The sequence below is a fragment of the Primulina tabacum genome, chromosome 15, assembly GCF_025594145.1.
Source record: "Primulina tabacum isolate GXHZ01 chromosome 15, ASM2559414v2, whole genome shotgun sequence".
NCBI classification, from domain to species: Eukaryota; Viridiplantae; Streptophyta; class Magnoliopsida; order Lamiales; family Gesneriaceae; genus Primulina; species Primulina tabacum.
In genome coordinates, this window is record NC_134564.1 from 32,157,383 (window position 1) to 32,182,458 (window position 25,076).

The window sequence follows — 25,076 nt, forward strand, 5'->3', positions numbered from 1 at the left end:
AAACAGTAGGATTGATCCATCTCACAAATAAAGATTCGTGAGACCGTCTCACAAGACCTACTCAAATTAATTTTAAGCAAATGTAATAAAAGTAAGGGTGTTAAAATAGAAGCTGACTCGCTAACCCGATCCCAAAAAAAATAAAGTTTGAGTTGGAGGTTATCGGATTTCGAGTCAGACTAAGTTGAACTCGATATATGATCCGAAAAAGTAATCGGGTTCGGGTAAATTCAGGCTGATCAGAAATTTATTTATTTGTTTAAAAAATAATAAATATTGTCCACATTTTTATATATTATATATGTTTTTAAAAAAATTATTGTAGATTAATATCATAAAATTTTCATTATTTAATATTATTTTGTGCATTTTTTTTAAAAAAAATTATTTATTTGATTTAGTAGATATATTTTTAATTTTCTATGATTCGATTTTCAAATTTAAATAATATACTGCACATGTTTTGTTATTATGTGTTAAAAAAATATTATTATTTTTTTGAATTTTTAATTAATTATTTTTAAAAAATAAAAATCAGCTCGAGTCAGGTTCAGATCAAGAGTTTTTAGGTTGGACAATTTTATAATAGTGCCATGTATCCACTTGACACATCCGAATTGACACCTCTAATGAAACCCACTTAACATATGGAGGATAACATGATGACTTTCACAGATTAAAACACATTTTCTAAATTTAAGTTGTTTTCATCGGTTCTTGATTGTTATATAACAAATATAAATCATAAAAGAAAAGAGATATAGATAGACATAATTCATACGATAAGAGAAAAAATTCTTGAGTTCATACTCACCAAAAATTTCATTGAACTCAATCACTTTATTTATAGAGAAAAATAACATAATACAAATATTTACGGATCTTAGCTTTCTACATTTATCTAGATCACAACTTTTTTAAATCTAAGTAAATAAAAATAATTATCTATGTTTATAACAAGAATTTCATATTTTTAATTATGTAGTGTGACCATATTAATTTCAGTCAAACTACTTAGTTCAAAACTTGTCCGAATTAAAATGGAATGTAACTTTTATGAATATATTTAGGATTCCCAAATCACACTACTTTGATGCCCAATGTGCAATCATAATTCACAAGTAATGAATTCAACTTTCCACAACTTTTGGCCTAAAAAGTGATTTATTCATTTCTTTGTACGAACCTACTTAACTACAAGAAATACCATCATCAAACCGTAACATCTCATCAAACTCAGCAACAACCAGTCCAACAATCTGATACTCGATTCGTCGGTCCAGTCTTGCAAGTTGCATCGAAGAATCTAAATCCTTCAGCAGCAAGAAAACCAGCTTTCTGAGAATACTGCAGCGTAGTAGTTTACCTACGCCAAATATTTTGCTTCTTAGTTTCGAACCAGGCTCCATCGTTGAGCATGTCTTCAGCATCAGTCTCCATTCCGAGCTTAGAAAGGGCCAGAGCTTGCATGTAAAAGGCTGTAGGCCACTCAGGCAAGCAAACTTGAGCCTGCATAGCGTCTCTCAATGCTAGTTCAGGTTGGCCTACCATCAAGTAGGAAAACGCCCGCCTCACAAAAACCGTGCCAGATGGAACAGACATCATTGATACTAGCTGTGGATAGATGATCAGTTGAAACGGTTACAGGTCAGAGTTCTGCAGAACTTTAAAGCTGTAAAAATATAGTGAGGATAGAAAACAATTCATACAGAATTTTACGTGGTTCAATCATAAAGAACTTGGATCATGACACGATGGCCAAAGTATTGAAACTCTATCAATTCTTATTTGTTTGATATTTCTATACGTGAAAAAATATATATTAGTTTTTAGGATAAATATGGTAGGAAATTTTCCTATAACTAACCAACAATCAGATTATGTTAAATATATTGTTCTTTAATTTCTAACAGAAACATTAGAATGAACCGCTTATGAAATGTATTATCAGGTATTAACCCTCGAAAGAACTTTTAACCACTGCATTTGGGATGCTAATAGATGAACACTGAAAAACTGACCAGTGAGTTCAGACTCTTCGTTTGCAAACTATACATGATGCTTAGCTTCGGTTTAAAAACTGAATATTTGGAGGAATTTATGAAGTCTCCTGCAGAAAGAAGGCTACACCATCAAACCAAATAAATGAGAAGAAGAAAAAAAAGAGAAACCTTGGAGTAGTAGTCAATTGCATTCTTGAAATCTTTGTCCCTGAATGCAATATCGCCAAATTTCTTCGTATTTAGCATATCCTGAACTTGTTGTGTCCATTCTTGGAAAGAAAGCTTCACCAATTACAACATAAAGTAAGCGTGCATGATACAAAATTTCCTCTCACAAACAGTAAACGGGAATAGATAACAAAAACATGTATTCAAAAGAGACACCTATACAAACATGAGAGTGTGCCGACTTACATTGAGAAACATAAGATGACTTTAATTTGTTTTAATCATGTGTGTAGAACTTATTGTTATCATACCACAAAAATTATAGTTGACGATCATGATACCAATTAATTTTTTTAAACCATAAAAGAGGTCCACACACCATTTTTCAATTGTAGCGCCACAAAATCGAAAATTATTAGTTCCCAACAAAAATAGAGCGGGAAGATAAGCTGACCTCAATGTCTGCACCCTCTTCATCTTTATAGCCTGTTTTGAGCAAGATGTCATGAACAGCGGTAAGGTCAATCCTCGCGCAAGCCTTTCCAAGCGGAGAAAACATTGTCGGGAGAACCACAGGGGTTCTTGTTAAACCCATTAGTATATGTGATGCAACCTAGAACAGCAGAGAAAAACATTATCTTTGTAAGTCAATCTCGTACATTAAGCTCAGTAGCTGCTCCCAGTTGAAATTTAAAACGGTAGAATTACAATGAAGAGAACTCATTACAAGAGTATTTACGCGAATTGCCCAAGAAAACATACACCAGTGATCAAAGGGCTAAAACTTTATTACTCTATCTTAGTTTAGAATATAAATTCACCTCTTTACAAAGAGAAAAATATATTGAATGCATATAACAAAAGAGCTTCCCTAACAATAAAATCATATAAAAATATGATATAATCTTAATAATATCAACTATGATTCCAGAACTTTTTTCCCCTCATTTCTAACAATTCTTCTCCATGTAATGACAGATGAAAAAATGGCCAGCTTTACCACTTTTTGCTTTTGAAGAGGCGCAGCAGCCGTAAGAACAAACTTGAAATCAGGCCTTTCTCTGGCCTCATACAGGAGGCACTTTGAGGCAAGTTCAACCAACGCAGTAGCATCTTCATTAGCATACTGTCCTTCCAGAGACGAGTCCATCAGCATCAGAACATTTTTTCTTCTAATCAAATCCAATGCCTGGAAAAACAGACATTCAATTTCTAGAGACTCATTAAAAGAACTTGCACATAAGTTTACTTTCATATATTGAAATATTAACAATATATATAATAAGGCCAATTGCTCATTTTTTATCACGCAAGTAACCAAAACATTAGCACTCTTAGTAAGGGAAGAACGAATACATGGCTAGGTGGAATATGCTTTCCACTCAGAAGGTCCAGAAGAACGGTTCCGTAGCTATATATGACACTCTCTGGGATCACCCTCCCTGAAAAGGTACAAAGAAATGAAATAGATTGTTTAATTATCAAAAATTTGAACAAGGGTTATGGTAATTTACCAAGTATGCATGATTATTATAATTTATACTCTGCAAAGAGAAGTCAATTAGAAGACGAACATTGCAAGATTTGATAATTGATAAGAACCAAATGGAAACAAAACAGTATGGAGTTCAAACACATGTAGAAATGATATCAGGTCGAAAAGTTCAAAAGTTGAATTAGCTTAAGAGCATAAGACATATAAGTGAATAAATTTTCAAATTGGGCAATGGCTGAAATCTGAATATGGTACTTCAAGACACCAAAAATAGAAAAAGTGCACAACGTACAGAACCAACAAAGTTTGCAGAAGATGTCACGAGATACAGTTTTGATTGCCGAGGTCCTTACAAGAATAACTCAACTGAAAAGGGCAATAAACTATGACAACTATATGAAAAGACTATATACTGCTTTCTCTAGCAAGTATAGACATGCAATCTTTCAGACCGGTCAAGATAGGGAAGGCACAGTAACTTGCATCCATTAGTATCAAAAGGAAATGTACAAATTTCATGTTATGCCTATGATTAAGCACTCAATCAAATGGAAGTCAATCTTCACGATAAAGATGTATGAGAGCAACAGTCTTCTTATATTTCTCTCAGAATTCCTCAAATGTCAAAAACACAAAAAAAAAAAAAAAAACTTATGGAGGGAATTGGTTGGCTAGGAATTTTCACCCTTATTTGTAAGAGTCTATACACAGACATAATCTATATCATGAAAACATGAGGAATAATCCTACTGTGAGATGGAAGAAGATTGTCTACAAACATGCAGGTAGATAATCTGCCGAGCTAAAAAATGGAATTCAGATAGACTTTAGACATATGCCTTTATATATTCAGATGTGAGAAAAAGAACTAGATGAAAATGGGAGAGAATTTCAGGCAAAAACAGTTGTCATTTTCAGTTTTTCTTTTCAACTTAGTTTCAATTGGAAATCTAGGCCGCAGCTCTACACACAAATAACAGTGCATGAAGAGTAAAGATTCTCAAATTAAAATCCCATGGATGTGCATTCTATATTCAACAAACTAGTTGTAAACCAATTATACAAGTGGTGCAGGACCTGGTTCACTAGAACGAAAGTCTTGGTTTGAGTCATGTAGAATACATACAAGAATGAAACTTAACAATTACGCTAAACAGAACTTAAATGATGGGGCATAGCTGCAAGGGATGCACCACACATGAACTTACCTGTACGCAAAAATTCAGGAGGAGTGTAAGCTAAATTGGTGCTATAACTCTTTCCATCCCTATTGTTTTTCATCAAGCCAAAACTGGATAGTCGAGGGTCACCATCCTGTACATAAACTAATCCAATCAGCCTTGTAAATCTCGATGCCTATTATTCGGTATCAATTGATAGAGCATATTCTTTATGTTTCTATGACAATTTAGACAGTTTGTGCATCTCAAGTAAAATGACACCTAAGGGAGTATCAGAGAGTTTAACATCCACGAAGAAGTTCATGTTCCAGAATTGAGAGATAAAACATATCCTTTACGTTTTCCCATGCTTCATAACTGCAGAAAGAGATACCAAAGGAAGAGTAGAAAATGGCAATAATGAGAAAGAATATTCATTTCAAGCTACCTGACCTCATCAAAAAGAACTCTGTAAGCATTTAAGTCGTGATAGATTTTGCGATTTTCAGAATTGCAGTGGTCAAGAGCTTGTCCTATGTGATATGCAACTCTCAAACGCATTTCCCATGGCAAAGGCTGTTTATCCCCTACAACCAAACATGTAAGAACACAGTAAGAGACAGCAAAAGAAATCAAAAAACTGTGTTTTGGTAAAATGTCTTCGAAATAGAGTGGCATCATGTCCAAACAGGGGGATCAGCTAACTGAGAATAAGTCGTGAAATGAAATAATAGAAATAGAAATTGACGTTCAGAAGCATATCAGTCAAGAGAAAAAACATAATCATACAGTGAAAGAGATGCTTTGAAAGTGTATCATTGGGCATATATTCGGCAACTAACAGGCGTTCATCCCCTTCTGCACAACAACCAATCAAGTTCACTAATCTCTTATGTCTAACCTTGCCAACTTCAGCAGCTTCTACCTGGAAATGAATCAGATCAAGAGCATCATTATTGACAATGTGATTTCAAAGTCTACCAAAATATTCCCGAAAACAGATTTCCATAAACATAATTGTCATTATAAACAATCAAGTGGTTTAGTCAAATAGAGCTCGGCTGTTGAAGATAACTGGTTTAAATTGATTGCATAGAACTGCAAAGTATGCTTCCAAAACAGACAAATCTATAATGAAAATTAAACCATATTAGATAACAAATAAGTTATTCAGTCCCAATAGATAAAAACGGGACCACAAATCCATTTTTTGGGAGGTACCTATAACAAAAATCAATAAATTTCAATAACTCAAAATAATTCCACCCATAAAAATTTACAACCATCATAACGCAATATGCAACTGAAAATAGTATAATTGATACTAATTTATTACTGATAAGGTGACAAAATAATCTAACAATACGAGACATCAAGTCAAACTGTCAAATTACCAAAGACCTACTTTCAGACCATCTTAAAGAACTCGGGAATAAACATTACGCAGACGTGAATAAAAGAAGAGATTAACCTCCTTAAGATGAAGAGAACTCACCACAAACTGCTGAGCATCAGGCCAAGACTGCTTCGAGAAGCGCTTAATAGCAACAAGCTGATTACTTCGAAGTTTCCCCCTATAGACAATGTTAGGTGCCTTCTCCCCACTCTCGGAAACTATCAGCTCGCTGATGAATCCATTTGTTGCTGCACGAAGTTCTGCAAGCCCAAATTCCTTGAATGCAGGGACTTGATCTTGATCCACTGGGTCACCATTCCCTTCAAAAACACATTTAAAGATCATACAAGAACCCGTATATCCTCCAGTTTTAATACATGTAAACAGTAGGACATTAAGCAACAAATTTTGTGTACATGCCAAACAAACTATAACTGCAAACCTATCATGCAGAAACTTATGTCAAGGAGAATGAATTCAAAAAGGAACGAATGTGATTTTATGAGTTCCAAACTGAAACAAATGTTGAACGTGACTCTAAGCAAGTAGGCATGGGTCAGTCACACAAATGAGTCTGCTCAAAATCCTTATCTTTTTTCTCCTGCAAGACTAGCATCTCTATGTATATTATAGCATTCACCCATTTCTGCAAATCTCCCCCAGAAACAAAATATAAGTTTAGACCCAATTTCCACACAAACTAGCTGTAACTGATACGAGATATGCCAAATCAATTACGATGCAAAAACCTTGTACGCTAGTAAAATCATTACTCACTAATAACTAACAATGTGGGAATCAACATAATCTCTTGAACCACATAAATACACACACCAAAAATCCAATCAAAACAGACTGCTGAGAAGAACAAAACAAAGAAAAATAAAGAATACCCAGATCCGGTTTTGAGTCGGGTTGTGAAGATTCCTGATCAGGGGAGCGGACATTGGCAGTTTTGGACTGCAAACAGCCCATCTTCAGCCCGCTCACATTCACACACACTCTGGCACGCGCGTCTGCGTGTATGATACGTATCCCCCCACAATTTCAGAGCAAGAATCTTGACGGGTTTACAGAAACAATGTTTATGAATTATGAAAGCAGAGAGACTCAAGTGTGTGTGAGTGTGATGGATGACTGGAATTTGGAACATTGGGAGCACAGAAGGCAGGGAGAGTGGGACTTGGTGTCACCTGATAAGTGGATCATTGCCACGTGATGACACTGCCAAGATGTTAATATCTTACACTGTCTAATTATTTAATTATAAGCAAACTATAATAAAAAAAATTAGTTTTTATTTATTGAAAAAATTATTATTACATTTTTATAATTTCTTTGCTAAACATGTGTAATGTGTAATTCACATATATTTTAAATTTAATTAATTATTTTTATTCTTTTATTTTATTGATTATGATTAACAAATTATTTAACTATTTTAAATTTTATAATGATTTTTATTGATAAAACAAAGATGTAGTCTTGTTCATTTGTTAAAATGGTCAAGATAGTTACTCTAAATATTTGATACATTATTATTTTTATTTAGTATGATATATTATAGATCCATAAAAAATCAGGGATAATATAGTTGTATGTGTATATTATTCAAATTAATTTTAAGAGTACGTCTCTTGTGAGACGGTCTCACGAATCTTTATCTGTGAGACGGGTCAACTCTACCGATATTTACAATAAAAATTAATATTATTCAAATAAGAGATCCATCTAAAAGTACGTCTCTTGACCCAAATAAGATATATGTCTCACAAAATAGGATTCATGAGATCGTCTACACAAGTTTTTACCTAATTCCAGAGTATACACAAATCCATGTATGTAATACATATTATTCTACATTAATTTACCATATACTTTTTAATATAAAAATTTAATATTTTATATAGATTTATTTTTAATTATGGGAAATAACGTGCGCACACAGTTTCCGAGTAGTTTCTTTAGAGCTAATTTATACAATTTTCAATTTTTCATGAAAAACATATTGAAATTACGAAAAAATCTTCGCAAATACTAACCATATATATGTATGATGCGATCCAGGCGAAATGAATGAGCCGGGTCGGGTGCTCCACCGGATCTGCTATCAAAATGATGAAGGAAATAAGAGCAATGTAGATATCTGAACCAGAAGCTTCTTTCCAGGGCGGAGAGGATTTCCTGCACTCAAGAAGGTAACCACGTGAATGGGCGCCAGAGGAGTGTCCGGCGTGGCCACTCCGATTCTTAAGTCAGTGAATGATTCAAGCCAAGAACCAATGTAACCTGATATTTATAGTAGGAGAAGTAATTATGAACTCGTTCTCCGTGCTACCTACTAATTATAGTAGGACGGCTGAGCACACCATATATTCTGACATGTCGAATCTCATACTGGTCACATCCAGCCCATCTGATTTTGTCAACCCATCGGTCTGGTGTCAGAGATGGGACAGTCGCCCACATCCTATTCTGATAGAATACTCTAGTGCGGTGCTCATATCGAGGTGGCCTGGGTAGAAAGTTCCCGGGAGCTTGAACGAGAGCCCGGGCGTCCGGTGGCCCGAGGAGGAGACGTCCCGGGCATTCACTTGCCGGCTCCTGATGAACCCTTCCTGCCGACTTGTCCTGATTCTGGCTATCCATACAGTATCATAGGTCGTCCATGCCCCAGGACACAAGAATCGTCCATGACTCGGGCACAACCCGGGCTATTCCGAGGGTTTCATAACTATCTCCTTAAATAGTCGGGCTAGAGTCATACTCGCTGTGCCGATTAGTCTTGTGTGTCCGATCATGGAAAATATTTAGTTTGTCTGTAAAAGCATCGGGGGCTTCATGTATCCTAGAGATGGGATGAGGTGCCGGGAACTTACGTGTCCCGAGCATGAAGAATGATCGAAGTGCGGAGCCCCGAGCCAGGGTACGGATCACTAGGCCAGGGTACGGGTCCCTGGACTTAATAGATAACCAGGGTGCAAAGCCCTGGCCTTCATAAATGGTCAAGGTACGGAGCCCCGAGCCAGGATACGGATCCCTGGACTTAATAGATAACCAGGGTGCGGAGCCCTGGGCTTCATTAATGGTCGAGGTACAGAGCCCAAGCCAGGGTACGGATCCCTGGACTTAATAGATAACCAGGGTGCGGAGCCCTGACCTTCATGAATGGTCGAGGTACGGAGCCCCGAGCCAGGGTACGGATCCCTGGACTTAATAGATAACCAGGGTGCGGAGCCATGACCTTCATGAATGGTCGAGGTACGGAGCCACGAGCCAGGGTACGGATCCTTGGACTTAATAGATAACCAGGGTGTGGATCCCTGACCTTCATGAATGGTCGAGGTACGGAGCCCCGAGCCAGGGTACGGATCCCTGGACTTAATAGATAACCAGGGTGCGGAGCCCTGGCCTTCATGAATGGTCGAGGTACGGAGCCCCGAGCCAGGGTACGGATCCCTGGACTTAATAGATAACCAGGGTGCGGAGCCCTGGCCTTCATGAATGGTCGAGGTACGGAGCCCCGAGTCAGGGTAAGGATCCCTAGACTTAATAGATAACCAGGGTGCGGAGCCCTGGCCTTCATGAATGGTCGAGGTACGGATCCCCGAGCCATGGTACGGATCCCTGGACTTAATAGATAATCAGGGTGCGGAGCCCTGGCCTTCATAAATGGTCGAGGTATGAAGCCCCGAGCCAGGGTACGGATCCCTGGAATTAATAGATAACAAGGGTGCGGAGCCCTGGCCTTCATATCTCCCGGACTTTCAAGAATGTGCCGGGGCCTTATAGCTCCCGGGCTTAAGAGAATGTGTCGGGGCCTCATATCTCCCGGGCTTCCAAGAATGTGCCGGGACCTCATATCTTTCGGACTTTAAATAGGATGCCGGAGCCTCATACCTCCCGGGCTTTAAATAGGATGCCGGGGCCTCATACCTCCCGGGCTTTTAACTTTTTTGTTCCTCCTGTTATATTAGTTTTATTAAAAATCAAATCACTAACCTGAAAATATTGAATACGAATTCAATTTCGGTAGAGTAAAATTTCTCTGGTTGAGCTAAATTAGGTGACTAATATAGCTGTATGCTACTGAGTGCATAGAAAATGCTCTTCATGCCAATCCGGGATAGCTGCTGAGCTTTGAACCCATATGAAATCCACATATAAGATCTGAGTGTCGAGCTTGTCGGACTTGTATGTTTGCCAAGCAGAGTTGGGCTTATTTTTGAATGAAAATCATATCTACGTCTTGAGCTCAATTTCCCATAGACGGTGCCAATGATGCGATCCGGGCGAAATGAACGAGCCGGGTCGGGTGCTCCACCGGATCTGCTATCAAAATAATGAAAAAATAAGAGCAATGTAGATATCTGAACCAGAAGCTTCTTTCCCGGGCGGAGAGGATTTCCTGCACTCAAGAAGGTAACCACGTAAATGGGCGCCGGAGGGGTATCCGGCGTGGCCACTCCGATGCTTAAGTCAGTGAATGATTCAAGCCAAGAACCAATGTAACCAAGTGATGGTTGTGATATTGGTGTGAATGAATGAATGTAAATATAAAGAGAGAACCTGATATTTATAGTAGGAGAAGTAATGATGACCTCGTTCTCCGTGCTACCTACTAATTATAGTAGGACGGCTGAGCACACCCTATATTCTGACATGTCAAATCTCATACTGGTCACATCCAGCCCATCTGATTTTGTCAACCCATCAGCCTGGTGTCAGAGATGGGACAGTCGTCCACATCCTATTCTGCTAGTATACTCGAGTGCGGTGCTCATATCGAAGTGGCCCGGGTAGAAAGTTCCCGGGAGCTTGAACGAGAACCCGGGCGTCAGTGGCCCGGGGAGGAGACGTCCCGGGCATTCACCCGCCCGGCTCCTGATGAACCCTTCCTGCCGACTTGTCCTGATTCTGGCCATCCATCCAGTATCCTGGGTCGTCCATGTCCCGGGCACAAGAATCGTCCATGACTCGGGCACAACCCGGGCTATCTCGAGGGTATCAATGTATATAATAAATTAAAAATATTGAAATTTCAATATAATTTTTAGCTTAGATGGTATCATAATTCTTCTGACATTACATTTCAAAAAAAAAAATCGTATATTTGGGTTGAGTTCGGTTTTATATCGGTTCGATTTTACTTATATAAATTTATCGATTTGGTTGGTAAAAAAATGTTATATCGGTTCAGTTATTGAATAGTTTTGTTCGATCGGCAAGAGCTGTGATTGCAAATAAAAAACTGTGATTGCAAATAAAAAACCGCAAGGACCGCCATTCAAAGTAATATATTTAATTAAAAGGACCGGCCGGTCTCTTGTTATTTTGCTTTTAAAATTAAATGGACCGGATTTACCGATTTCGGTTCCTTGTTATTATTGGTATGGGATATAAGTTCGAAAACCTTTTGACCTATTTGCCCCTCTTCTCTTTTCTGTTTTCTCCTCTCCTCCAAACCCCCATTTCATGGCCATGTTTGGCATCTACTCCTTCGAATTCAGGTAACACCTTCTCTATTATGCACAAATGTGTCCGATGAATTCACAGATTTTCGGAGATTAGTTTTCCCGCTTATGTATGGGCATGTACCCAGAATTTTTGAGAATATATTAATCTATCTGTCTTCATTTTGAGTTAAATTTGCTGAAAATGGCCATGCTTGTGAGGAAAGTCCAAAAATTGAAAGCCGTAGTTCGAGTAGCCTCGGAAAATCCGATTCTGATAGCATTCTTGAAACACCTCCAAAATTTCCCGGTCGCATGTTTTGAAGAATCGCTTCAAAAACCCTATTCGACGAATTCATCGAAATTTCCTGAATATGAAATGCCCACGGTCACGTGGGGAGTAATTCAAGGCCGGAAGGAGAAGTTAGTGTCAAGGGTTATTGTTTGCGACTACTTGAAATCTATAGGGATAATCCCAGATGAATTGGAGGGACTTGAATTGCCCTCCACGGTCGAGGTAATGCGCGAGAGAGTCGAATTTTTGCAGAAAATAGGCCTCACTATCGATGACTTTAATGAATACCCGTTAATGCTAGGTTGCAGTGTGCGTAAGAACATCATTCCGGTGTTGGGATACTTGGAAAAGATTGGGATTCCTAGGGGAAGAATGGGCGAGTTTGTGAAAAATTATCCTCAATGCTTACATGCTAGTGTAGTGGTGGAGCTTGCTCCAGTTATTAGGTGTTTACGTGGGCTTGATGTGGAAAAACAAGATATCGGGTATGTATTGATGAAATATCCAGAACTTTTAGGTTTCAAGCTTGAAGGAACGATGAGTACTTCGGTTGCTTATTTGGTTAGTATAGGGGTTAACCCTCGGGATATCGGACCAATGGTGACTCAGTATCCATATATCTTGGGGATGCGAGTCGGGACAATGATAAAACCACTTGTCGAGTATTTAGTCTCGTTGGGTTTACCGAAGAAGGTTTTGGCAAGAATGTTTGAGAAGCGGGCATATATTCTTGGTTATAATCTTGAAGAAACTGTGAAACCAAACATTGATTGTTTGATGAGTTTTGGTGTTCGGAGAGAAGCACTTCCTTCAATTATTGCACAATATCCACAAATTATTGGACTCCCTTTGAAAGCAAAATTATCATCACAACAATACTTTTTCAATTTGAAGCTCAAGATCAGTCCTGATGGATTTGCTCTAGTGGTGGAGAAAATGCCGCAGATAGTTAGCCTTAACCAAAAGGTGATTATGAAACCTGTAGAATTTCTTATTGGACGGGGTATTTCTCCCGATGATGTAGCAAAAATGGTCATAAAGTGCCCTCAATTAGTTGCTCTACAAATCGGCCTTATGAAAAACAGTTATTATTATTACAAGACTGAAATAGGAAGGCCAGTGAAAGAGCTTGTCGAGTTTCCTGAATACTTGACTTACAGCTTAGAATCAAGGATTAAACCAAGGTACCAGAGATTACAGAGCAAGGGGATTAGATGTTCTTTGGCTTGGTTCCTTAACTGTAGTGATCAGAGGTTTGAAGAGAGATTACAAGGAGAATATATAGATGCAGAGAGCACGGGTCCAACCTTTTTTATGGGTGGCAAGTTAGAGCTTTCAGGAAGTGAGATTGTATCAGAAGAAGAGGCTGACAGTGAAGATGAAATTCTCTATAGACGCACTGTTTCTTTGTAGCAATATTTAATTTGATTCAGCATTTCTTTTTTTGCTTACATCACCTCTAATATGGTCATAGCATTAGAGATACATTAAGTTTACTGTTGCTCGCTGTTAATACGTCCTATCTTTAGCATGTATCAACATGATATGTGCAATCAGTTCTTAATTTATCTTCTGTTACCATTTTGTTTTGTTTGGTTCAAGAGATACATTAGTGTTATGCTAGCTCGAATTGATTGCAGAGCTATGCTGTTTCGTGTATTTGTAGACTATTCACGAAGCTTGTGTAAGGTGGTTCTAGGATTTTATGCTTCTGCTCTTATTTCTGCTTCTATTTCCTTATTTTTGTTCTGGAGGCTGAATCCTTTGCAAGGGTGTATTGTTTTCTTCATAACATACTAGGTTTTCTCAGAGGATGCATATTCTGGTTCCGTTTACATCAATTTGAATCATTTATATTTATTAACATGATTCTAAAATTCGCTAGGCGTTAGTCGGAACCCAGACTAGCATCTAGAGCCTAGGCCATTTAGGCGGTGGCTAGGCGTCGCTAGGCGGATTACACGGTATCAAGAGATTTGTACTGGTTCTAAAACTAAATTTCAGCCCAAATTTAAAATCCAATTAACAACTGGTTCATTCCTTCTGCTTAAGGCGGATCAGAATAATAAGCAATGTAAAAGTAATCAAAATAAAGAAAAAAATTATTTTTAAGGTCTGGTTCGATTTTCTTACATATGCAGAAGTAAATAGACAAAGAAGATGACAGTGCCTTGGAATATGATATACTGGGTTGGTTTCAAATTAAAAATGTAGGGCCTTGGAATTAAATAGTATCTTGAAAATGTAGTTGGACTGAGATGGAAGTCCATTCCGTAAGTGAATAACCTGAGAGACAGCTCAACTAATCAGAAAAACCGCGACATTTATAAATGCAGCTGATTTATCTTTGCTTTCTACCTGTCAGCTGCATTAATATTTAATTTAGATTATTTTTATGATTTCAAAAGCTTGAAAAATGCTTAATCGTGTATAATATATATACAGCGATAAAATATTTGATTTTTTTCGGATATATGTTATTGAAAAGAATCAGGTTCATTAATATTATTTGTTTAAAAATGTTTTCTAAAAAAAATTTAAAATAATACTTAATATTGTATGCTGCACAAACTCTTGCGAAACGATAACATAATTTAATTTTGTAAGACGGGTTTTTTATTTGGGTCCTCCATCAACATATTATTTTTTATGTCAAAATATTATTTTAATTGCAAATATAAAAAATATTGATTTGTTTAATAAATACAGATCCGTGAGATCGTCACATAATAATAATAATATATATATATATATATAAATTTTTTGCCAAAACAGGAAAGTTCAGCCCAAATTACTTATTAAAAAAGAAAATACAATATTTAATTAATTTATTTAATTTTTCTTAAAAAAATTGTTGAGTATTAAAAGTTACCACTTAAACAAGGTTTTCTCATAGATGTTAAATTAACATTTAGTAATCATAAATGTTTGATCCAAAATGCATGTTATTTCGAGATTACATTAATTTGAAAGAGTTAATATATAATAGTTTTCTTTTAAAACTATATGTATATTGTATCTCTCGAACTGTCTTCTTAAAATTTAAATAAAAGAGCACAATAAAATTAGAAAAGAGATTCAAAAAGGTTTCAAATAGACATTAAATTACCCTCAATAATCAGAAATGTTTTAAACTTAATTTGTATGCTGTTATGAACTACCTACATATAGAAACAATGAGAACAATGAGACGTTAAGTTTGAAATCTTTCTTTCATGACTCGAGAAGTAAATAATATTATTCTCCAATTTGTACAAAAATTTAATTATTACACATTAGTTAATGTGATAATTTTCTTCTATATTACAAAGTTCATGATACATGGTATATAAAATGTCTCGTAATGGAAAGACTTAAACCAATTCTAAAGGAAGTACACATCTTATAATAGGACGCCTTATAAAACTTATTGGCGTTGTTTTTGAATACACATAGTAAATGTTAATAAAATAAATTTTATAATTTATACATAGTTTACTTATGATCACATATTTCATTTTTTCTTTAGGAATAATAAGTTGTCTACATTATGAGAGATTCTGTGGATACAATCACAACCAAATTGGATAAAAATATTGATGTAACAATTATTGTTATCTTTCAAATGTATCGAACACGTACCATGTCACAAAATTGTTTGTGAATGAGTATTTTTACGAAGTTACTCAATTTTGAAAAAATGATTTCTCATTAATTTTATTGAATTTGATCTAAAAATATTTATTTTATCACATAAAAATAATAATAATATCTATTTAAGTTGATTGTCGACATCAATACAGTAAATACGATAAGCACCATCTTATCGCCTTAAACTAATACAATCTAAAATTTTAATATATGATAGTGATTATCAGCCAAAAAAATTAATCGACATATATTATATTTTAAAAAAATTCAAAATAACGAAAGAATAGTTTTTTATTTTTATTTTTTTATAATTATATAATTTTTTTAAAACTTAAATATATATTATTTTAATAATAATTAATTTTTAATAATATCACCTCCTAAATTGCAAAAATTAATAATAATATATAATCTGACATTTTTGCTAGATAGTATATTTTATTTTTTCAATAAATAAATGTAGGATGTCTAAAATTCAACTCCCATCGTTCAACCAATACCATAATTAATGTTTTCAGTCGGTACCTCCTGGAGGGAGTGGAAGAGTATTTGCAAAATATTATATTTTGTAAAATTGATTAAATTTATAGTTTATAAAAAATAGAAAAAATTATTAAGCCTTTGAAAATAAAAACACATCTCTCTTCATTTATTAAAGTGAATGTAAATGTTAAATTTTTATTATATTATAAAAATATTGAAGATAATAATGTCCAAAGAAATTTTCATTTATTAATTAAAATATCATAATCACTTTTGAAAAATCATATCGAGACCAGCTTTGAGATTCTAATTATTATTAAAGTGATCAAAAGCCAAAGCTAAAATTTGGTCTAATAAACACTAAAAAAAATTATTTTGTTTTTGTTTTTTTAATTGCAAACATTCTCTTATTATCTTTAATAATGAAATTTGTGTTTGTTTGGATTTGAACCAAATTATAAATTATATCTCATTAATTAGCAGCGAGGGACAACACAAGAAATCATCGAGTCAAATTTGAGGCCAAGTCAATATTTATTTATTCAACAATATAACAAAAGTCCAATGATTTTAAATATAGAGCAAGTTTCTTGAGAGACGGTCACACAAATCTTTATATGTGAGACATGTACCCTACCCATATTCACAATAAAAAATAATACTCTTAGCATAAAAAGTAATATTTTTTCATGGATGACCCAAATAAGAGATCTGTCTCACAAAATACGACCCGTAAGATCGTCTCACACAAGTTTTTGCATTAAATTTATTAACTTTTCTATTCAAGTCAACATTCGTATTTATTCAAGTGTTGAGTATTTCAATATGTAAATTAAATTGAAACAGTACAGTTGAAAACGAAATTGAAAATAATATAAATATTTATAAATCCATATTTTTCGTCGTCTTTTTTCACGAACCAAACGATACATATTATACTTTAAATGATATTTCAACATTTAGTTTATGATATCTTAGGAAAACATAAAGTTTTATTTAGATGATAGGAAACGAAATTAGTTAAAAAATATGATATTTTTATTTAAATATATTGGGTTATTTACTAACCACATACCAAAATTTAATCTTTATTATTCCAACAACTGATTTAGTGTGAAACCAAAATAATTTATTAATTTGTTATTGCATGAAACAACATCATAGGGTTAAACAGCAATTAAACTAAGATATTGGGGCGAAAGTTAATATTATTATCTTCAGCAAAAAGTATTCAAAATTATCCGACTTTTCAAGGGCTTCCTTTTCCACTCTACACTTGCACAGCCTTCAATTGCAATTGCGAGTGCAAGCAATCTACATGAGTTTTGACTTTGTTTTTGATTTTTTCCTTTCAAATCTCTTGCTTAAGCCCTCAAGAATTCAGACATTTCCCATGTTTATAGAGGCTTTAAAATCTTCTCTGAATTAATTAAAGAAAGAAAAATATGGACATTCCTGAAGATTTTAGATGTCCCATTTCAACGGAGCTCATGAAAGATCCTGTAACGATCTCTACAGGCGTCAGCTACGAGCGGAAAAACATCGAAAAATGGTTTTACGTTTACAAGAAAACGACATGTCCTGCAACTATGCAGATGGTCGAGGTTTTTGACGTGACTCCAAATCATACCCTCAAGAACTTGATATATGCATGGTGTATCTCAAAAGGATATCAGAAACCTGGTTTTATTGGGCCCGTTTCGAGTAAACACGATGAATTCGTCTCGATTCTTGGAACGATTGACTCGACACCGTTTAAGGTAAGTTGTTTGCGAAAACTCGGGGATATTCTTGAAATGAGTGATGAGTTTAAGGAAGATTTCAAGGCATCAGGAGGAGTCGAGGCTCTTGTGAAGATAATCACACAGATTTTAGCCGAATCTTTGGATTTCGCAGCGTTCCGAGCTTGTGAGGAGGCTCTAGGAGTTTTGAATCAGGTTCCATTTTCAGAAGAAGATGAGAGGATCCTTCATATCTTGATGAGACCTGAGTGCATGAAATCCATGGCGATCATGCTTCAGAGAGGCAGTTCAGAAGCAAGATTTTGCACGATTTCAGTGTTACAAAAGATTTCAAGATCAGATTATCAATGGAATGTTCATGTTGCAGAAGAAAATGGGATCGATTTCTTTAAAACATTGTTAGACATTTTATCTGATGAAAATTGTACTAAAGCAAGTTCTTGTTCTTTGCAAGTGTTGGTAGAAATCTTGGATTCGTCAAAAAAAGCCAGGCTAAAATCCATCGAAGCTGGAGCGATTTGTACACTGGTCGAACTTCTCCCGGATTCAAACAGATGGAAATGTGAGAAAATTATGTATTTGATGAAGTTAATGTGCGAATGTGCGGAAGGGAGATTGGCTCTTGTTGAACATGGAATGGGGATTGCTGCTGTTTCGAAGAAGATGATGAACGTGTCGAATCTTGTTACTAAAATTGGTGTGAAGATTTTTTGGTTGATCTTAAATTATCATTCGAGTGAAAGAGTTTTGGAAGAAATATTGGTTTGTGGGGCGGTGGGAAGATTGGTGTCGCTGTTACAAATGGACGGCGGTGTCGGTGGGCCGACCACGGAAAGGGTGGTGAAAATCTTGCAGTTGCACGGCGGAAGGTGGCGGCGTTATCCTTGTTTTCCTGTTGAGTTCAAGAAATTACATTGGTGTTAAAGCGAAAATTATCATTATCATTATTATTATGATAAATAAGCAAAAGGGGAAAAATTGTGTACTAGTATTTTGTTTAAAATGAAATGTAGTATTATTTTTAAGGCAAAAATTTGTGTGAGACAGTCTTACGGGTCGTATTTTGTGAGACAAATCTCTTATTTGAATCATCCAAAAAAGAGTATTACTTTTTATGCTAAGAGTATTACTTTTATTGTGAATATTGTGAGCCATATCTTTATTTGAGCCGAATTAAATCTGACCTCATATTAAACCCACATCGACTGGGTTTAGATACGATCCAAAGGTTCTAAAAGCATGTCCGAACGGGTAACAAGTTTTAATAAATCCGTCTTCATATATATAATAAATTAATAATTTTTATTAATAATTTATTTATTATATTGAATATTTTATTTATTTCTGTTGTGCAGAAATCTTAAAAATTGAACAAAAATTACGTTTAACAGGTTTGCAGGGTCCAACTCGAATTAGACTTGCGGGTTTGGGGCATGGCAGGTCTTGGTTCGATTTTTCTTAGCGGGGCGATTCCTGATTTGTGCTTTATACTATAGTTTGATCACTTTATACAAGTAATAGGTTTCTTTTGAGAGACGAGCCAATTGTGTTCGTATTTACACTAATAATTCATATTTTGACATAAAAATAATATTTTTTTCATAAATATTTTAAATAGAAGATCTGTCCCAGAATAGGTTTTGTGTTATATAAGAAAGCGATATACTAATTACATCTAATTTTACAATACAGATCTAAAAAGTGGTCAATTAGAAATTTAGATAATTATTAAACTTTTTTTATTTATCATTAAATTTTACGATATGGATTGAGTGCGATAGTAAACGGTGAAAGTGGTACTTCTACTAACATTTCATTGGCAAATATTTGGAATTGAAATGGCAAATATTTGGAAAATACTATAATTTTTCTTTAATTTGACCCAAATATAAAATCCTCCAAAACATGTCAATACGTTATTTCAAACTTCTAACACGAGAGATTCGGCTGTCTAATCCAAATTCCACAGTCCAACAAAACATATTTATTTATTTATTTATTTTTCCAAATTTTCAATTCTAAATTTATCTATCTATTTTTGTAATTGCAGCGGAGGGGATCGAAGTCGAAAGAACTATTATTATTATTATTATTATTATTATTATTAAAATTTATTAACGATGATTTAGTCAAAAGTAGGTATTTATAAAAGAAAGAAAACCTCAATTTCTAACAAGTGTCGTTTGTTTCTACCAAAGATTGGTGTAAATGAGATCCATTTCCCCGACAAAGGAGATAGCTATTAATGAAGAAGCCATATGCATGGCCTATAAATCTATGGTGTAATGCTGTAATCTGCTTCAACTTAAAAAAAGACAACTACAGCAAGTTTCGTATTGGTAAAAAGAAATATGCAGGCAATCAAGGAGAAGTTGAACGACATGAGCGCAATGCGCAAAGCCAAGGCCGATGCAAAACAAGAGGAAAAGGTCATTCCTTTAGTAATATCATGAATTTTGATGTTGCTTCTCTGCATTAGCTAAAATATGTCTATGTGTTATATATACTTATATATATATTGTGGTGTGATATTTAACTATGTTCGAGGATTAATTTAAATATTGTAATTAGATAAATGATATTATTATTGAATTTTTATGATGACGTGGCTGCACATTTGTCAAAACGACGTAAATTTGGCGGTCAATGTGGATTTTGATGACTTTTATCAGGAAGAGAGAGAGTTGGCCAAAGCACGAGTGGAGGTAGCCCGCGAGGTGAGACTGGCCCGAGAAGCTGAAGCGGCCATGGATCTCCACGTCAACAAAGCCGTCGGGAAGGTGGAGGAGCATGAGAGAAAGCATCCAAATCCCAACAATGGAACCGTCGCCTGCATGGTCACCACCACGCAGGATTCTTACGCTTATGCTCGGCATCCCAATTACCCGGCGGCATCGCCTGGATATTCAACCAACACTGGGTATGGCAGTGCTCATGGCGGCGACCCACAAGATCCCTATGACTGTGACGGTTTTGATACGACCACCAACGTGGGCTCCGGTGCCACCACCGGAACCGGATACGCTCGTAACATGCCCGGCGGCCCAACCACCAACTTGATGTGAGCACAACGGCACGATCAGTTTCCTTGGTTCCGAGATTATATTTCTATGCTAATTTTAAATAATATTATATACATCGGAAAATATTTTTCGTTTTAAAGCAACATATTCAAATACTTTAATTAATGCTTTGATTTTTCCGTGGATTTAATAATTATATCTTAGATCATTAAGTGTTATGTCATTTTCGATTTATTGGAGTTTCATTTGTAATCATGATAATCTCGGAAATATTATTTTTTTAAAGATTCAACGAAAAATTATGTGAGACATGTTTCAAGTTTCAATCCGATTAACTCGTGAAAAATATTATTTTTTATATTAAAAATATTAATTTTTATACTAGATATGAGTTGGATCAATCCGTCTCATAAATATCGACAAGAACTGTTCATGTTTGCAAATTAAAAGACCGGTCTCATCTTCGTAATGATCTCTAACAAAAGTGATTAAAGATTTTTTTTAACAAAAATGTATGAAAAAAATCCATGATCACTGTTTGTAGAGATTGCAAATACGTAAAATACCCCAATATTACGATTAATTTCTATCAGTTAAGCAAATTAAGGATGAATTATCACAAATTAGACAGCCAATCAATATGTCCAAAACAAGCAAAATTTGACTGGTCGCTAGTTTGAAGATTTATTCATAAGGGTTTTAAAATTAAATTAGAACAAAAGGTTTCATGATCGACTGAAACGACATTTATCAAAATCTACAATTTTCAAAATGTTCTTGAAAAAATTTCCATTTTCAAGAGATAAAATAAAATAAATTTAATGTACTTTACTTTATTTATTATTATTCTCACTCGACAGCTTTGACTCACAAACTTTTCCCCACCATATTTTTTTTGTAAAACATATAATTATATTTCTTGCAATAGACGAGCGTCATCTCAGTGATTAACATAATTAATAAGCACGATAGATGAACAACGTATCAAGATTCGATCTTGAATGAATTGTATTTCGTGCAACTTTGTGCCTTATTAGTTATTACTTTTAACTCCATAATATGATTAGTTTGTTTTGATGCAAGAGTTGGGAAACAATTTAAACCAAAGAAAAAAAAAATCATTACATGTGAATTTCTTAAAGATTTTTTTTAAACATTTTCAAGATACATTAATGATATCAACTAAAATGCACCTACCTATCTATGAAGACATATTCTTGGTTGGCAAAAATTTGTGTGAGACGGTCTCACGGGTCGTATTTTGTGAGACTGGTATTTTATTTGGTTTATCCATGAAAACATATTATTTTTTATGTTAAGAGTATTACTTTTTATTGTGAATATCGGTATGTTTGACCTATCTCACAGATAAAGATTCATAAGACCATCTCACAAGAGACCTATTCTTCTTGATTTGGTAACCAGAAAACTGTAAATCCTGAATTGTGAATAAAAATTGTATATATATTTTTAAAAAGTCATTACATAAAATGTAATAATTACAAATTATAACCTACAAAATGGAACATGCATTCGGATTTTCATCACTAAACAATTGAGGTGCATACACATAATGGATGAAGTAAGGGACCTCCCCCTCCTTGTTTTTAACTTCTATTTTCTCTATTTCCTTAAATTCTCCGACTTTTTTCCCATCCTTCTTCTCTACTTTCTTCTCATCCTTCTTCTCATCTTTCTTTTCCTCCTTTTTCTCTTCCTTTTTCTCTTCTTTTTTCTCTTCCTTTTTCTCTTCCTTTTTCTCTTCTTTTTTCTCTTCCTTTTTCTCTTCTTTCTTCTCCTTAGGTGGTATGATTTCAACGTACTTGTGAACCCTTTCGCGCATAAATTTTACGAGTTTTTCGGATTCTATCGCACCTTCGACCGTTATAGTTTGAGCTTTTATGTCCGTTTTTACATTATGTACACCTGCAAATATAGTTTCAAATTATTAAATGGTTTTCATATGTGATATCAAACTATATGTATAATGGAAAATAAAAGGGTTTTTGTGGGAATAATTTTTTAAAAAAGAAAATTAGTAATAGTTTGTTACCTTTGTGATTGAGCAATCTCCTACGTGCCTCCTTCTCACATTCATCACAGTGCAAATAAGCCTTCATAGTAATGGTTTTTATGGTCTCCTTGATCTAATTCAAATTTATTAATTAAATAATTGATGATAAATAATAATATATTTATTTTTCTTAGTCTAATTCATCATGCACAACAAAAATATAATTTTTTTTGAGTTAATTATGGATATATAGCTTTAAATTCTTTTGAGAGGATATATAATTGTCTATATCTTTCTCATTTTTCCGACACAAGAAATTAAATTAAATATTATGTTATGATTTATATATATATATATATGTATGTATGTATATATATATATGTATGTATATATATATATATGTATGTATATATATATATATATGTATAGATTATTTTTCGTTTATTCTAAACAATGAATGTATTAGCAAATAAAAGTGGGGAATTAATTACTTTTTTCTCTTCATCCAGTTTGGACTTACTTTCCGAGACAAATTGAACTTTTTTCTTACTCCATTTCTCTAGGCGTGCATGAATCTTCTTTGCATCAATATTGATACCTTTAACTGTAATCTCACCGTTTTCAAATTTTACGTCCACATTTTGTACTCCTGCATAAATAAATAAAAACATTACTATTAGAGCTAGTTACATCTTAAAAAACGTCATTTATATATATTGTCAAATTTCAGTCTTCATGCAATCTATATTTTTTGTTATCGTGCTGATGTGAAACTACATAGATTAGGGCCACATCGGCTCCATGTAATCACATAATCAATATCACATCAGCGCTACATCGGAAATTAGACTAAAATTGCAAAAAAAAAAATAATAATAACCGACTAAAACTGATTTTGACAACATAGATGACCAAAATATCAAATAAACAAACATAGAAGATCAAATGGCATTTTTTTCCTTTTCATTATGTACTTAATTTCAAAAAAAGAAGAAGAAAGAGGATTAATAATTTGATTAAAAACAGACCTGGGATTCCCATGAGAGGCCTTTGAATGTCGACTGCACATTTTGGGCAATGCAAATAAGCTTTGTAAACAGCAGTGATTACTTCGACTTTCTTTTCTTCTTTTGCCATTTTACTTATTTGATCGTAACCAAACTTTGAATATTAAATGACTGAAATATATATGTAGGAAAAATAAAATAGCTTTATTCTATAGATTATATCCAATTCCCTCAGGTTGTTGAGATTTGTTTGGAGTGGTTCATCCATATGTGGAATCTTGCACCACCAAGTATCATTGATTTACCTAAAGAAAAGTTATTTTAATTTTAAAAATTAAAATAAATACTATTCAAATAAATAAAAATAAAGAAATATTTAGTACTGTATATACACAAACGAGTATTATTTTCTCATAGAGTAGGTATCTTGTGAGACAGTCTCACGAATCTTTATTTGTGAGACGGATCAACTCTATTGATATTTACAATAAAAATTAATACTCTTAGCATAAAAAAATGATATTTTATAATGGATGTCACAAATAAAAGATATGTCTCACAAAATACGACCCGTGATATCGTCTCACGCAAGTTTTTACATTTCTGACAAGATCAAATGTTCCATACGTGTAATATTTAAAAAATGGAAGTTACACGTGCATCTACTTATTAATACAGCCGCTAATTATAAATTTTTTTGGAAAATTCTGAAAAAGCTAGTTTTCTATACAATGGAGATTTGAGAATTTTCGTCTAACTAAACAATTTAAAAAGCGAGACTCTAATCCATGATCTTTTGAGGTTTTGGGTAGGGATGATATACCGTATCGAATTGGAAAATGCATATTGTACTGAAAATTTCGATATGTCGGGACTTGGTATACGCAAATTTTCGTTATGTATTATTAACATATCGAAATATTGTGGTATGACGATATTTCGGTACGGTATCAGTATTAACTGTTTTATACCGAAAAATACATTATATTTTTTAAAATTTAAATTTATTATTTATAATATTATATATATTTTAAATTAATATATATTATTTCGATATTTCGATATGTACCGGAAATTTCAAATATATACGATACTGTTTTGGTATCGATATCTTACCGTTCATAAAATTTCGATAAATTCGATATTTTCTAACCTCAATATATCGAAAATATAATTTTTTTTCTTGACCCTAGTTTTGGGTCCTCAT

The 25,076-nt window shown here is 34.2% G+C and overlaps 5 protein-coding genes across 6 annotated transcripts; 3 read left to right on the top strand and 2 right to left on the bottom strand.

Annotated features, from left to right (window-relative positions):
- Positions 1 to 1,026: 1,026 nt before the first annotated feature.
- On the bottom strand, positions 1,027 to 7,396 carry LOC142526867 (serine/threonine-protein kinase BSK2-like). 2 transcript variants are annotated; one of them, XM_075631502.1, is made up of 10 exons: positions 7,116 to 7,396; positions 6,322 to 6,542; positions 5,616 to 5,751; positions 5,280 to 5,413; positions 4,871 to 4,980; positions 3,528 to 3,609; positions 3,172 to 3,360; positions 2,626 to 2,784; positions 2,172 to 2,285; positions 1,027 to 1,614 (listed from the first exon to the last, which is right to left on the bottom strand). In XM_075631502.1, the coding sequence occupies exons 1-10, from the start codon at positions 7,195 to 7,197 to the stop codon at positions 1,363 to 1,365; spliced, it is 1,479 nt and encodes a 492-aa protein (XP_075487617.1). In that variant the 5' UTR covers positions 7,198 to 7,396; the 3' UTR covers positions 1,027 to 1,362. The 2 variants fall into 2 exon arrangements, with proteins under 2 accessions (XP_075487617.1, XP_075487616.1); XM_075631501.1 differs by having other exon boundaries at positions 3,528 to 3,613; positions 4,875 to 4,980; positions 7,116 to 7,394.
- A 4,247-nt stretch (positions 7,397 to 11,643) lies between these two features.
- LOC142527543 (transcription termination factor MTERF4, chloroplastic) lies at positions 11,644 to 13,710 on the top strand. The gene has a single exon (XM_075632380.1). The coding sequence runs from the start codon at positions 11,881 to 11,883 to the stop codon at positions 13,381 to 13,383; it is 1,503 nt and encodes a 500-aa protein (XP_075488495.1). The 5' UTR covers positions 11,644 to 11,880; the 3' UTR covers positions 13,384 to 13,710.
- A 3,624-nt stretch (positions 13,711 to 17,334) lies between these two features.
- LOC142526812 (E3 ubiquitin-protein ligase PUB23-like) lies at positions 17,335 to 18,826 on the top strand. Its single transcript, XM_075631421.1, has one exon. It carries the CDS (start codon positions 17,529 to 17,531, stop codon positions 18,747 to 18,749), a length of 1,221 nt encoding a protein of 406 aa, XP_075487536.1. The 5' UTR covers positions 17,335 to 17,528; the 3' UTR covers positions 18,750 to 18,826.
- Positions 18,827 to 20,091: 1,265 nt separating this feature from the next.
- Positions 20,092 to 20,987, top strand: LOC142527361 (uncharacterized). Its single transcript, XM_075632139.1, has 2 exons — positions 20,092 to 20,254; positions 20,498 to 20,987. The coding sequence occupies exons 1-2, from the start codon at positions 20,177 to 20,179 to the stop codon at positions 20,888 to 20,890; spliced, it is 471 nt and encodes a 156-aa protein (XP_075488254.1). The 5' UTR covers positions 20,092 to 20,176; the 3' UTR covers positions 20,891 to 20,987.
- Positions 20,988 to 22,291: 1,304 nt separating this feature from the next.
- Positions 22,292 to 24,025, bottom strand: LOC142527368 (heavy metal-associated isoprenylated plant protein 4). The gene is made up of 4 exons (XM_075632146.1): positions 23,891 to 24,025; positions 23,354 to 23,511; positions 22,902 to 22,995; positions 22,292 to 22,774 (listed from the first exon to the last, which is right to left on the bottom strand). The coding sequence occupies exons 1-4, from the start codon at positions 23,997 to 23,999 to the stop codon at positions 22,362 to 22,364; spliced, it is 774 nt and encodes a 257-aa protein (XP_075488261.1). The 5' UTR covers positions 24,000 to 24,025; the 3' UTR covers positions 22,292 to 22,361.
- Between the last annotated feature and the right edge of the window lie 1,051 nt (positions 24,026 to 25,076).